We start from the raw sequence: 14,910 nt of genomic DNA, 5'->3' as shown, positions 1-14,910 counted from the left end.
TATGGTTGGTGAGCAGATATCTTGTTGTTCGTTAGTTTTTTGCACTACTAAGCACTAATGTTCAGTAGTTTATTTTACATGTTACATTATGTACGGAATGCTGCTTAGAAAACAGTTGAAATGGGTCCCATTACTGTGGGAAACATTGGGAAACTGCATGAGTTGTGTGACACTGCAGGCTCTGTGATTCATTAGGAATTGGACCCTAATCTTGATGCGCTCCCTCTGATATGACAAAACTCAGTGTTCCACCTCTATGGGAAACATTATCCATTGATTTCTATCAAATGGGCCATCAAAATTTGGAGACGATTGCTAAAATGTTCCTGCAGGTTAGCTGCAGAATGTATCCACAGTTCAAAGGCTTCTGAAATAAGCTTTTCTTCTTGTACTTTACTGTTTGTGGAGCTTTCCAGTCTGGTATCTGCTTTTAGATCATTGAGCTTAGGATTACACAAGCAAAGCCAACAGGATCAGTTTTCCATACTATAGTCATTTCCGAAAAGGATAGTCTACATTTCCTAAAGCACATCTGCTGTGTTAATATTAAAGTTGTAGCAGCGACTGCATCATTTTTCATGTTTTTTCATTGAAAGACATTTATGGGACTACTTCAAAGTCTTGTTGTCATCTTCTGTCAAAAACAGCAGGAAAAAAAAGGTTATTTTTATGTATTCATCCGTGTGTTAAGTATCAAACTTATTCTGTGGTTTCACAAAGACAAGCCTCATTTCTTAAAAAGTATTCCAAGGAGTACCGATCTCCAACAGCCATTACTTTGTTGAACTCTTAATGACATTTAATCTTGATCATTTGTCCGACGCAGCCTGTGTCAGCGTATTGCAACAGTGGTTTCCTTCTTTCTTTTCTTTACTCTTACCTCTCTTCATGAAACTAGCAATCACTAAAATGCAGCCAGATGTTGGGAGTGTCAGATTTATCATTCTCACTTGACTGAGGCAAAACTCAACTCTAAGCCAGCTGGTATGCTCTAATAGAGGAAGTTCGACTTCATATGAAAAGCAAACTTTAATTGTAGACGAGTTTGGATGGATTAATCTCCAGGGATGCTACAACACAAAGCTATTATCATTTTACACACATCTGTTGCTGCGTGCCAACTGTCAAACCAGTGGTATCTTAACAAATAGCTCTCAGTTCAGTTCCTCAGGACACAGAGCTTCTGTAAGGTCCAGACTATAACTTCTACACGTCCTCTCTTCAATTCCCATCTGACAGATCTGTCGCAAAGGGAAGAACACCCGCTGGTCCTACATGAGAGAGGAAGGACAAAGGATAAACTGAAAAAGAAATCGACATAGTGACCAGCAGAGGAATGAGTCGCCATAAAGACTTCCTCAGTCTGAGCGAATGAAAGCAGTGACCTGTGAAAACTGAAAAGACGTGATTTTGCTGGATCCAGCCTTAGAACAAGCTGGATATCAGTTTAAACCACAGCCAGTCATTACTCTTCATTTCCCTCTTCATCTTAAAGGTCATGATCAAGATTTTTCTTTTCATTACAAATTAAGTCTTTAAAAACCGTAGAAGGCTCATATTTTTACTGACAGCATATCCACATTTCAGAAAATACAACCTTGACCCATTTTTACATTTGTCATGACTAAGTTTTTCATGTTTCTAAGTTTTCTGTTTAGTCTTTAGCTTTGCCATAATTTTCCCCTCAGTCACTCTTGGTCATTAGTTCACTCCCTTCACCTGTGTTCCCCCTCAGCTGCACTCCATCTCTAATCATGCACACTGCCAGATCCTCACCATCTTGTGTGTCAGGTTTGTTTCCATGCTTACTGTTCTTGGTCATAGTCACAGCCAGGTTTTGTTTTTTTCCCGGTGTTTATGTCATAGTTTAGGTGTATTCCGGCTCAGCTGGGATTTTTTTGTTCTTTGTTTAAATAAATCAAGTTTTTAACTTTAAAATATCTGCATCTGGGCCCTCTAATCTACACCACGCCACCTACACCACCGAACCTGACAACATTAAAACATTGGCCATAAGGGAGCTAGACTGTGTTAAATGGGAAGTCAACTTTAGAATGTATAGTCAGTCGTATCTAAGAACACAGGTAAACCAAACATAAGGTTGCAGCAGTTTTCAGGAACATTTCCTGATGTGCAGGAGTTGTGAACGTGCCTGAGATCCACCTAATTAAGCCACTCTGAAGCTGAGGCTGTAGGATTCATTTACGAGCTGTCCACACAATGAAAATAGAAATTATGTTGAATGCGGAGGCTAAATTAGAAACTCACACCTAATTAACACTTCCAACTGAGGTGTTAGTTTCCCCTGAGCACCACGGCCATGACAATAAAAACAGTCTAGGATGCAAAAAGAAGCATAAAACAGAAAACAGTTGTGGATGTGCTTACATCTTCAGAAGAGCACTTTGATGTTTCCATGCTTTCCATTACACTGTCCTCTTAGGTTAAGTTGATTATTAATTGCTTTATTACTACTATCTGCGCCAAAGGCAGTAAACCTTTTAGGGATTTTAAAGAAAAAGCCGATTCTCATCCTCTTTGCAGGTAATTCCTCCTCCTCACTAACATCAGACGAGCTAACCTTTCCAAGACTAATTCCAGGACTTTTCAGGAAGCATAAAACCAGTCATGCTTCGGAGCTCTAAAGCCTCTGCAGCCTATCGAAAGGTAAACAGGGCTGAGCAAATAATACAAGCAATATTTCAAATTGAAGGACAATATCATTTTTTTGTTTGTTCTTTTAAAACTATTTCTTTCACAGATCAGGGAAGCATGAACGCGCGTATGTTTTCATCATGTCATGAAATACTGGACCTTCAGAGGTGAATGTCTCAAAAAAAAGGCTTCCCATATAACACTATTTTAGATATAGTATATATAGCATCAGAGAAACCATAGAATGTACAAAAACCCCCAAACTGATGCATATTTAAAAAAAAGGCCATCATGAACCACTTCCTAAATGAGCAGGTATACAAACCCAGACTGGCAGAGAAAATTGCACACCACAAAGGTTTCCATTCCTTTCAAAGGCAAATCTTTTGCCACCACAGATCTTTGTTTTCTTGTTATTCTCCATCGAAAACAAATCTAAATAGCATAACTGCCTCATATTACGTGCCCAGTACTTTGAGTGGCATACAGGAAATTTAATTCCACCATGCTGATCCTAAATTCCCCAGGGAAAAAAAGCAGGTCACGTGATATGCAGTGGAAAAAAAGAGTCCACAACATACATTTTGTCAGGCTTTGAACCACTTGGTTGCAAGTTAAATAAAGACTTTGACAAGTGCTGATTAGTAAATTAATTTCATAGCATTTGAGTGGAGGGAATCTATTCAGCAGTCTACGCCAACTAACCTTCTAAATCTGGCATAAGCAGTGATGTGGATGCTGATCAGACAAGCAGCTGATATTAACTAAATGAGATCACCCCCGCAACGTCCCTTCATTATCAACGGTTTAGTTGGTTTGTTCCTGGCAGTACATGAACATTCTAACAAATAACTATATTTTTCAAACATCCAAAGAATCTGACCACAAGTTGAACATTTATCCAAAAAAGCATTTTTTTTTAATATCTTAGAATAAAACCTACAAAAAAGGGGGGGGGGATAGCTTTTATTTCATAGCTCCTCAAGCCAGTACCAGGAATATTCGAAGAGATAATCTTCCATTTAAAAATATTTCCAAATACTTGAAACCACTTAAAATTCCTGCAATTTTAAGGTGGTTAAACGCCTAAAAGAACATAAACTCAAAGTAAATTTAAAGCTTTTCTGGAACCATTTGGAGTGGAGCCATGGTCTGACGGACAGTTTGCAGCAGTGGGCTATGTGTCTTTATGGATGTAAGACTAACTTTTTTACTGGATTACATTAATTGGACTCGTGCCAACGTAAAAGGAGCATTTTTGATGGAGTTGCATCTGTTTTTGGAATAGCGAGAGGCTTTATGGGCGAGTTGCAATATTTTTTGTGTTTGCGACAGGTTTGACATAAGTGTTTAGTGTGTCTGCATTCATAATCGTATCCTGAAATGTACATCATTCAAATCCCAAGAACTTTAGCTTCCCAACGGTGTATAACATGTGTAGGTACATAGAAAGGGTGGCTGAGGAAAACCCCAGCTTTGCTGTGAAATATGCAGCATCCCGTCGATGGGACATCAGAACATTCATTATGAATACACCCATCAAAAAAAACTACCTGGAAAAGCATCACTGACTGAAGTTAATCATAAGCAAAACTATAAAACAAGGCTACATGGAAACATGCTGTCAAGACCCACAACAACTTCACCCAGATCTGGACACCTGTCGTAGAAATAAACAGGATTATAGACATCAAGTCTGGCAGAATTTTTGGGCTGTTTTCTGTAGGTCAACAATTTATACAGAAGCAGGACCTCCGGATAGAATTATGAACCTGTGTTGGCTGAAGATTAAAGCTAAATGCATTACTTTCTCATGCCTTTCATGTTCTTTATACATTTCAACTTTGTTCATGACTCATTGGAGACGAGTGAGTAATTTGCTGTCCTCACCTAAGTGTCTCTCCATCCATTCAGGAAATCCCAAACAACAGCTTGAAGGCAGACTCAGCAGTTACTCTGCCACCAGTGGTAGTCCTAAAGCACAAATAAATATGTGCATGCATGTCCACACAACCTGTTCTGCTGACTAAATTTAACTGTGTGTGTGTATGGATACATCAATACAGAGATCAGAGGAGGTAAGAGAACAGTCTGAGCTGATCGCTGTATTTTCCATTGACCTCACAGCCACAAACTGTCATTTGTTGCTTCCTGCAGGACACAAAATCTAAGAAAAAAAAAAAAAGGAAAATGAAGGGAAATCCAGGTGCAGTGAAATGCATTGGCTTATTGTGCTTTTTTTTTTGTTAAATCAATGGGAATAAAGTTACACTTCAGTTTTGAGAACTTGCTCCTCTGTAATGATTTGTAATTTGTTATTAAATACTTGATTACACTTCTGGATGCTTGAGATTAGTTTATTCCAATGCAGAAAATGCTCATAGTATCATCTTGTCAAAGTGACTGGAACAGAGCCACACCATTCAGCAACACAAAACTCAGAAATAACACCAGAATCAGAGATGAGAAACACTGTTTTCTAACAGAAAGCGTGTTTATCTGAAGGGGCTGAGAGAGCGTTTTCATCCAAGGCCACTGTCTGGTCTCAGTTGGCCATGTTGCGGAAGAAATGCTTATTATGTGGTTATGCACGGGCCTTGTTTGTTGTGACCTTGAGGGCTCTTCCAAAGGCACATAGGGCTTTACAAAATGAGAGGAGTGACCACAGGAACCACCCTGGGAAAGAAAAAAATGGCCCCAAACACTGCATTTTCTCCCATTTTCTGGTTTAGCAATACAAACACTTTCTCACTATGACAACACTGAAACATTACTGTCTCCGTCTTCCTGGCTGTGTCTTAATCTTATCCCGGTTTGATTCTGTCTTGCACATCTCATTTGAAGTTTGCAACTTAGAGCTCTATAAAGCCAAGGAAGCTTATGCAAGCTACACAATCAGCAGTTTAGTCACAAAAACAATTATGTACACAGACAGTCAATTGTTCAAATTGTACTACAGCTAAAAATAAGAAGCCACACACGAGAGAAGACATTTCCATGAAATCAGACGATATACTCCATCAATTTGTAGACTAGTGTGTCATTATAACATGTTGCCTTCACGTCTTACAATAAGTCCCCACCCAACCACCACGGAACCTCTCAGGAACCCGGCTGTTGTGATGATTTTGTTAACTGCCATTAAAGGAGCAGGGGGGTGTCACACAGGCTGAATGCTGATGCACACCAGAATCATAGAACACGCCTCTCCTGACACACGTGTCATTAACCCTCACAGCTACAGTTTCCATCTAAGCAAATCCATTTGGATGCCGCTCAGACACACTGCCTGTGTGTGCTCACACACGCATTGTTACCACTGACAGCTTGCCCCTTCATGAGATCCTATTTTACACTTAAGCGGTACATCATTACATGCCAACATGCTGTGAACAGAGCATGAATAATGTATGAAAGATCTACCATCAACATATGCAAGCTAGAGTCAGCCATGTGCAAAGAGTGAGAATAAAATCAACTGCTCACTAAAGGTGAATAGAGAAGAAAACACTGTAGAGATGTCAAGTGTTTCCCTTTGTAGCTCCAGCACCAGTTAAGGGTTGATTTATTGCATGTGCCACGACTGCACATACAAAAACATCAAGAATACTTTTATTGTAAGTTTTGAATGCAAACATCAATCATGTACAGCATTTTATGATCAAAATAATCATTTTTATTCATTGAATTTTCCCCAGCTGCCACACCTTTTTTCATGACTGCTCTCCGACCAATTTTGGTCCATGTGACAAGCCATATTTTGTACTTTGATTTGTGTCTGGGATAAGAAACTGGATGGTAGATGTAATATGGAGGTGTCTGGCAGGGGTAGTATAGGGCCAAATGTGATCCAGGTCACAGGGTCAGTGCTGAAAGTACCACCTATGTAGCTTTTCCTGCCGAGATCTTAACATCAGCCAGACATTAACCTCCCCTATTGTTTCCATGTTTGTTTACATCCCATAAATCTGGACTTTCTACTCTATAGGGTCAGAGTTATCTGATGTGCCCCCTGGTGGAATAATCCTGTAACAAGTGTAGCAAATATATATGCAAGTATGTGAACAATGACACTGATGACTGAGCCAGCTGCCTACCTGATCCAGCTTTAAGGACTCAGTCATTTTAATTGGATGTTCAATGGTATTAGTTTAAAATGGGGTATACACTACAGGAATGAGGGGAATTGAAGATCAAGGACCAGAAATAAATGAAGAGACCACAAGACTGTTTCCAGAAACAAAATACAGCAGAAAACTGATGGCATTCCAGCACTCACTGCTCTCCAAACTTAATGAAGGACTTATACAGTAGAGAATGGGTGCTTTTGATCACAGACTTTCTGCAAAGACAGGAGGGATGCCAGCTGTGTAATCAACTCGCAACCAATAAATAAACGCTTCTGATCAATATTATAATTCCAGAGACTGCCATTCATGTCATAAAATCAACCGAAATAAAGCTTGAGGCCAGTCAGCTCTCTACATGGGCAGAGAAAACAATAACAGTGGATGACAATTCATTTACACTTTACCAATAGGGTTCAGTTAAAGCCACAGCTGTACAGCTGCAATCAATAGTGTTTGAATTGTTGAGTTAAGAAAATAATTCTGTATGTTTGTTGTATATTTAACAGTATATCTAGTATGCTAAACTGAGATGAGATTATTTAATTGCACTCCCAAAACACTATCCATATGGTGTGATCAAGGCGACAAACAGATGATTGGCCCAAAATGGCCACAGGGTGTGTTCTACAAATGGACAACAGATTAGTGTTGTAATATCTAAAACAGCCACTTCCCAATGTGGTTCTTAGTTTCTGAAGGGTGGAAAGTTTCAGCCATATCTGGAATATCTGGTTGGTTGAGCTGTTGTAATGAAAGTCGAGCCATCTTTAGAATATTTAGAAATACTCTCATTCTGACTGCTGGGATAGGCTCCGACCAACGGATTTAGCGGGTATAGAAAATGGATGGATGGACTCTCAGTCTGTTTCTTCATACTTCAACATGAGGCAACTTGTCTATCACAGTGAAAACCACCACTGAAATTTATGGTCAGATAAAAAGGCACGCTGACTTGAGACTGAATGCCATGGGGTTTATTTCGCTCTCTGTCTGGACTCCTCCCAAACTAAGCTTTGTCATTGTTGCCAATCCTGATTCCCTCTGTCTCTCACAGCCTTTAGTTGGTGTCATTTTGTCCCCCTCTGTCCCTCACTCCTCTCATCATTTTGCCTCTGAAGCTCTTTCTCTTAATGCCTTGCTTGTGATCCTGCCCCGTTTAACATAGTGTTCTTCTGACTTTATTTAGTGGTTTCAAGCCTCTAATTTATCATTAAATACCCTGCTGATTTACCATCTCAAGTAAAGTGAGTGTAAGTTTTCGGATTGAGATGGGGAAGTTATTGGGTAATTTTATCATCAATGGAAAAAGATGAGTGACTCTCAGATCTGGCCCTGATGAACCTCTGTGCTTTATGTTTTCAATGTTCCCCTGCTCCAAGAAACTGGACACATTTGTGGTTCATTATCAGGATTCTAAGCAGCTCGATCATGAGCTAGCACACTACATTAAATACAAAGTGCTTCTTTTGAAATAGAACATTCATTAACATAGAAACTGTCAGCATTCACAAGCAAAAGGCTGCATACAGTCACTTTCACGTAGAAAACAGAATATTGGGTTCAGGTCATTGACAGTAAGTAGGGTTGCATGTAGGCAACAGGCGCATCACCATCTTTACCTCAACATCTTTTAACTTCTTTACATATTCCTTAGTTCCTCTTTCATTCTTTTATCTTTAAGTCGTTGTTTCTTTTAATCATTCTGCAGCCACAGATGACACTTTTTACTTTGGTCACTATTTAACTATGAATTGAATGTCAGCAACTTGTACTGTATGCATAGTGTTGCACTTCAGGAATCAGTATAAACCTTAGTTCATTGAGTTCAAATTTCTCATGTGTTACATCATGCCAAATAATTTAATCTTTTAATTTTCACCAGAAAAACAAATACTAAATCTGAAAAATCATACTTATGTGTATTTGAAAGGCTTGTATAAAAATCTTGCTGAAATGAACTTTAATGATGACAACAGAAAGCCGTCTAAGCATGCTAATCACAGATCCATCCATTCTCCACACACACTTTATTACCAATTAACCTGACAGTGTCACAGGTCCTGTTTTGTTAAATCTTGTTTTCAGGTCATTTGTTATGTTTTCAGGTTTTTGTCATGTTTTTAGATTCAGTTCTTGTCATGTTTCTTCCCTGCCATCAGCTTCACTCACATCACCTGTTTCATTGTCATCAGCTGCACGTCATTCACTAATCCCTCCCTCCACAGCATTTAGTCTCCTGGTTTCCTTTCATTCATTGTAGAATCCTCACTAACCCTTCATGCCACAGTCACGCTGAAGTTAAGTCTGGTTTTGCCTCATAATATTTTTTCATAGTCTTGTTTATTTTTCATAGTCTTGTTAATTCACAGTTTGGTATTTTTTAGATCTTTTGTTCTTGCTCCCCTTTTTGTTAATAAACCTTGTTACTTTTGAAAGTACTGCATCTGGGTCCTACCTTCACCACCAGACATGTTTTTGGACTGTGGGAGGAAGCCAGAGTACCCAAAGAGAACCCACGCATGCATGGGAAAACATGCAAGATTTGACCAAGGTTTGAAACAGCCTGTGCCCCCGATCACAGGTCTGTTTTGGGGTGCCCCCACCCTTTTTCTCTGACATATCGACTTGTAAAAAAGCCTGAATCCTACTTACCTCAATCCCAAAATGACAGATGCTTCACAGTTAAACGACAACAAATTGTTTAGACAGAGAGGGACATATGAATAGGAACTGAACAAGCAACCTTTCTAACCTTCATAAAAGCCAAAACCACTGTCATCTAAGATGTCCAATACTTTGGTGTCTGTGTGTGTTACTGCAATGGCACGTAACATATTTAGAGAGCATTTTACACCCACAGAATAATAACTACCACTAAGTAGATTTTAAGGGGGTAAATTTGAAACCTACATTTATCTAACATTTCAACATCAGTTACATGCCTTCAGGACTACATACTGTACATCATCTGCCAAATGTAGCCATTTATAGTTTTACTCAGTATGTAGCACATCTGAAAAGAACCACGCAAGGTAAATTTTTCACTTAACATAAATCACCAGCATACACAGCATCCCCTTCCATAAAATATATAAATTCCATATATACTAACCATTCTGATATTAAATCCTTCACTCATCTTTCACAAGCCAGATCCCCACAGTTTGAATTCAGTCCATCAAATTTGAGAGTCCACAGGAGGCAAGTCATTTCAACAGAATTAATTTCACTGGGGTTGTTCAAATGTTTCATTGTACGAAAGACAAATAAATAAATGAACAGTTTGAGGTATGCAGAGATAAAAATCTGCAAGAGCAGACAGAAAGCTCACAGGGGATGAGAAATTTCCAAGGTGATGCTTTAATAGCAAGCCTGCCTGACCACTCGTGACCGCTCTAGGAGTAAATTTCCCTCATGGTCAGGTAAGCAGTCCGGTTGTAATTACTGCCCCTCCATTCAGAGATAAATGAGAAAAAGAGATAAACTCTCTATCTAGAAGAAAAGAAAATGTGCTGGCAAAGCACCGCTTTCTTTCCTTTTGATTCCTAACAGGATTAAATAATAAACTCAGATTTTAAAGCTTGGAGGACTTCTATTGGCAGAAATATAATATTCATAATTATATTTCAGTTAGTAAATAATCCTATTAAAATAACTTGCATTTTAATGGCCTTTCAATGAGTACATATCTGGATGGCCAATCCAGGGAGGACAAACTAAACACAGTGTTTTGTGTTTTTAGCAGCCATCACGAACTCCAGCACTGTTGCAAAGGGAGGGTGGTGCAAAGGGAGGGTGGAGCAAGGGGCATTCAGTTGGTACAACTTCTAACTGTGACATCAAATCCCCTTTGCGGTTCCTTTAAAAGTGTTATCAGCCCTAAAGTGTAATGCAGTGTAAGTATAAAATATGCCACACATGTCATATCTGCCGTTAAATAAGATGAATACTACTTCTTATGTACACACAGTAAATATAAACTAAGAGCTGTTTTACATTTGCCTCCGAATACTTCACCATCTTGACTGATTTGTCTGGTTTCCTGGCATGATATCGATTTCTCAATATTAAAACAAAAGTAAGAAAGAATCAGAAAGAATCCAATAAGCATCATCTAATCATAAAGGGCTGGCCGGTTAGTACCATGGGTGGGACTAAATCCTTTGCCCTGCTGTTGTTTGATGTATATGCACTACAAAGCTGATGTTCTAGTTTTTTTCTGCTTTCTGGGGATCCCTGAGGTATGCCTATGGAGGAGCATATGGTGGAACTTTCTTTATTTCGTTGAGCTCAACAATTACAACTCAGGGAAAACATTTGTTGAATGGCTTTGCGTCCATTTTGACACTAAATCCTACTGGATAAGTTTTGTGATAGGTTAGGGGAGACAATTTTAGGAGGCTATTTTAACTTGAGTAAAACTTGAAACCTCAATTTCCAGAACGTGTATACCGTTTAGAAATAGAGGCTTTTATAAAACACAGGTTGAGTGAATCTAATGCAAACCTTTTCCAGTTTTGCAGTGATCACATCAATACTTGTATCTAATCTGGTGCAGAGCTTTGAACTGACCTAGAACTGATCAAAAATCTAAGGTTGTCTACTTTAAAAGGGTACAAAAAATTGTTGCTTGGCAGCATAAGAGGTAAAGCGTCTGTGTATGGCTTCAAAGAGTTTGTTTTTTAAATCCTACATATAATCAGGTCTAAAATGGGAAATAAAAATCCAATCTTATGAGATCCTAATAGTGTTACAAAGCTGATGTATTACTGCACATTGGCTGTCCTCATATGTTCCCTCTAGCTTGGACAATCATTATGCTTATCAAAAGCACTTCATTAGAAGAATCAGGTCAGACGGAGAGGGGGGGGTGAGTACAGCGTCTGTGTGTGTTTGTGTACATTTGTCTTCTAGAATGTGTGCACCTATGGGTATTCATACATGCCTGTTTTGTCTAAGTCTATATTCAGGTAATCATAAAGACATTATTGTCTCCTTAATCACCAGAATCAGGCCTTTACAGACATTGTTGCCCTGGGAGCACCTGGGCAGCTATACGGCATTTGGTACATGAGCAGAGTCAAATGAAATCCAATACAAATAGCCTAGGAACCAGTAATGTTTCTGAAAAATCCTATTGTTGAATAAAAGAATGTGGTGCTTCACTGGAGTATGTTCATTTAAGGATTATTTTCTTTTTCCTCATACAAACACTGTGGAGCAGAATATTAGAAATACCTTCCAGAGTAATGTGATCTAATATAGTAACATGCATGACTATGATATTGATCTAAAAACATAATCTATAACTTCATTAGCACTCGTATAGCACTGGTGAGAGATCATTATAGGCTCATAGCTGAAGGCAAACCGACCTCAATGTTTTTTTTGTGTAAAACAAACATCAAAACTCCCAGCTTGTCATACATGAGTCAATATGAGAGGTGCAGCAGCAGTCATCTTTGAAGAGGGAGAGTGAAACAAAAGACTAGCTAAGGCAGATGCACAATCTGGGCAGTTTTACTCATTATTTCAGAGCGATTATGCTCCAGAGCACAAATAATCACATTCACACCTCCACAGGAAGGTGCCGCAAGGAGGGATTTTATATTAAATTCCCCATTCTTCAAGTGAGCGTATGTGTAAGCAGGTCGCTTTATTTTTAAAGGAATATTCTGTATTGCATTGACTGTACACAAGTGGAAAGTAGAGGTTAGTGTGCAGCTGTGTTCTCAGCTAAAAAAAAGCCAAGCCATTGCTGTTTATTGACCAGAAAGACAGAGGCCGGTGCTAGAGTCATAAAATCCTACATTCTGCAGACAGCATGAACTCGACCTGACGCCTGCATTTTCTCCATTGATCCAGTCAGTTTTAAAGCCAGCCTCTGTTAATCTATTATCTAGTCAAGAGGCAACATGCTAAAGCACACAATCCTGCTTTACAGAAAAACATACCTTAGAATTGTTGATATTCATTTATTTCCAGTGTGAAACCACGGAAAGCTTCTCAAACAAAGATTAATATGTGTTTCCAGGGGAGATAAGGGCCAGTCCTGCCCACCTCCATGCCACATGAACTCAGCTGAAAGCCCTTGCCTTTATCTTTAGAAATAGCTGTTAAGAGATATGGAGCACAGGAGCTCCTGCGAATTTGAAAAACATGAGAAATTGCAGCTTTCTTTGTGAAGAGAACAACAAACTGTCATGTCTTGGCTTCCTTATTTGTAAAACTGCAAAAGCAACACTGCAGGAGACTATAAAGAAGAGAGAACTGCGGAGAACTTAGTGGAACATGAAAAACAACGGGAAAGACTTGCCTACCTTTTTCTGGTCTTCGAGTTTTTGACTCGTTGACTTCTTGCCATGCTTGCTGGCCTCTGGTACATCCATCCTTGGTCCCAATAAAGAATAACTCCAGAATAAATCACAGGAGTTATGTTGAATAGAATCCAGATGGCTACAGTTTTCCAACAAGAGCCTGTGTCCAGCTCACGCCTTCACCCGGACACAGGCCATCCATTGTAGGAGGTGGTTTTGTATGGTTTAAGTAGACTATGTCTCTAAGTGTTAGTAACACTGTGATGGTTAATAAAGCAGGACAAAAGCCAAACTGGTAACGGCTACCGTGAGAGTGCCATTATTAGAACAGGAGCAAAGGGAACACTGAGGTGGACTTCCAGACTGCAGATTGCTTCTTCCTCAGAGTGCAGTCTTTGGCAGCAACACACAGTCTGCCATCCACATCTGGGGAATAAATAGATATGCAACATAAGATTCAATGCACAAAACAACTAAAAAACATGGATCATATTTTTAGGTTCTCAATTAATGCGAAATCTCTGCCTCTCCAAAAAGTCAATATTCCCCTTGGTGAAACACTGTACAAATGGCAAGGGTTTCTGCATATCAAAGTGAATGTTGCCATGGCGCTCAAAGGGGGAGAGAAGAAGCCTCTCCTACATACCGTTTGTTGTACACCAAGTGATTGTTTCTTATTGTTGTTGGGTTTTTTTTACGATAATCACAGAATCTGCGGCTGGCCCTTCTACAGACCCCCAGTGGTTCAAGCTGTCCCTCTATCATGATATTCGAGTGAAACCCTCATTTTTTCGGATTTGATAAATGTGAATTTAAAGTCATAATTGACAATTAAACCTTATCTCTGCCTCTAACAGAAAGAATATAGCATAGAGATATATTTTCCTTTTTTTCCCAGCTACTCCATCCCCACTGAAAGCTTTGAAGCCCGGGCCAGTGACAGAACTGCATTTCAAAGATATACTTAGACTTTGCATTACAAACACTTTTATCCAAAGTGACTTCCAGCTGATTTACTTACATACTGATCAGTGGGGGCACTGTGGGGTTCAGCATCTAAAGATCCAGTATCAGAATCATACTCCTGTGTGTTTTTCAATTAATCTATCGATGCCGACAGTTGCTGGAGACAGCTTCATACACGCAGGGCTTTTAAGTCTGTATTGAATATGAGACCCTCGACTGAAACTTTTGCACACTGTCATGCCACACATTCCTTGTTCTCCCACTATGAATAACACATTTAAAACTTATTATGTTGCAGCATAAAAAGAGGAGACATACACAGACAGTCTTGCCAACTTGGCATTTTATAAACCCACGAGAGCGAGCTCTCTGCCCTGCAGCAGAAATGCCTCTCTCTGCCTCTGCCCTGCTGCTCTGCAAACGGTAGCTGAGCCTGTGAGCTCCTTAAGCATCGCTGTGCTTGTAGTGCATCATAGGAGGCAGTGAACTGTGAGAAAATATTGGAGACATTCTGTTTCTTCTAACGTTCTCTCTGGAAGATCAAAGAGTGACTGCGAGTTAAAACTAATGGGCTACATGTGAGAAACTATTTCAGGTCTTTTTCACCACGTGAACCCAGAAACTGTTGATGAGAGTAGCTTTATTGGAAATTGTGTGCTACAATTCACTAGTATAAATGATCATTTGTAACCTACTATAAATATCCTACATTATAACAACAATAGCACTATGGTTAGCACATTTATCTTTAACCAAGAAAGCCTAAATGAAAACATTAGCTCATTTCCTCATCTTTAGATCTGTTGCGACAGCTCAGTTAAACTTCTTCACATTTGCTGCAC

General features: G+C 39.3%; 1 protein-coding gene across 1 annotated transcript in view; it reads right to left on the bottom strand.

The window, feature by feature from the left end:
* nav3 (neuron navigator 3) overlaps positions 1 to 13,493 on the bottom strand; it is a 250,609-nt gene extending 237,116 nt beyond the window's left edge. Inside the window, exon 1 of the mRNA XM_072377820.1 lies at positions 13,106 to 13,493. Coding sequence (XP_072233921.1) covers positions 13,106 to 13,174 — 69 coding nt within the window. The 5' untranslated portion in view covers positions 13,175 to 13,493. The remainder of the gene's footprint in view (positions 1 to 13,105) is intronic.
* Between the last annotated feature and the right edge of the window lie 1,417 nt (positions 13,494 to 14,910).

Source organism: Leuresthes tenuis, unplaced genomic scaffold (genome assembly GCF_036924035.1).
Source record: "Leuresthes tenuis unplaced genomic scaffold, fLeuTen1.0.hap1 SCAF_23, whole genome shotgun sequence".
Taxonomy (NCBI): Eukaryota; Metazoa; Chordata; class Actinopteri; order Atheriniformes; family Atherinopsidae; genus Leuresthes; species Leuresthes tenuis.
The sequence above is the reverse complement of the archived record's forward strand: the minus strand, read 5'-3'. Positions and strand labels throughout refer to the sequence as shown.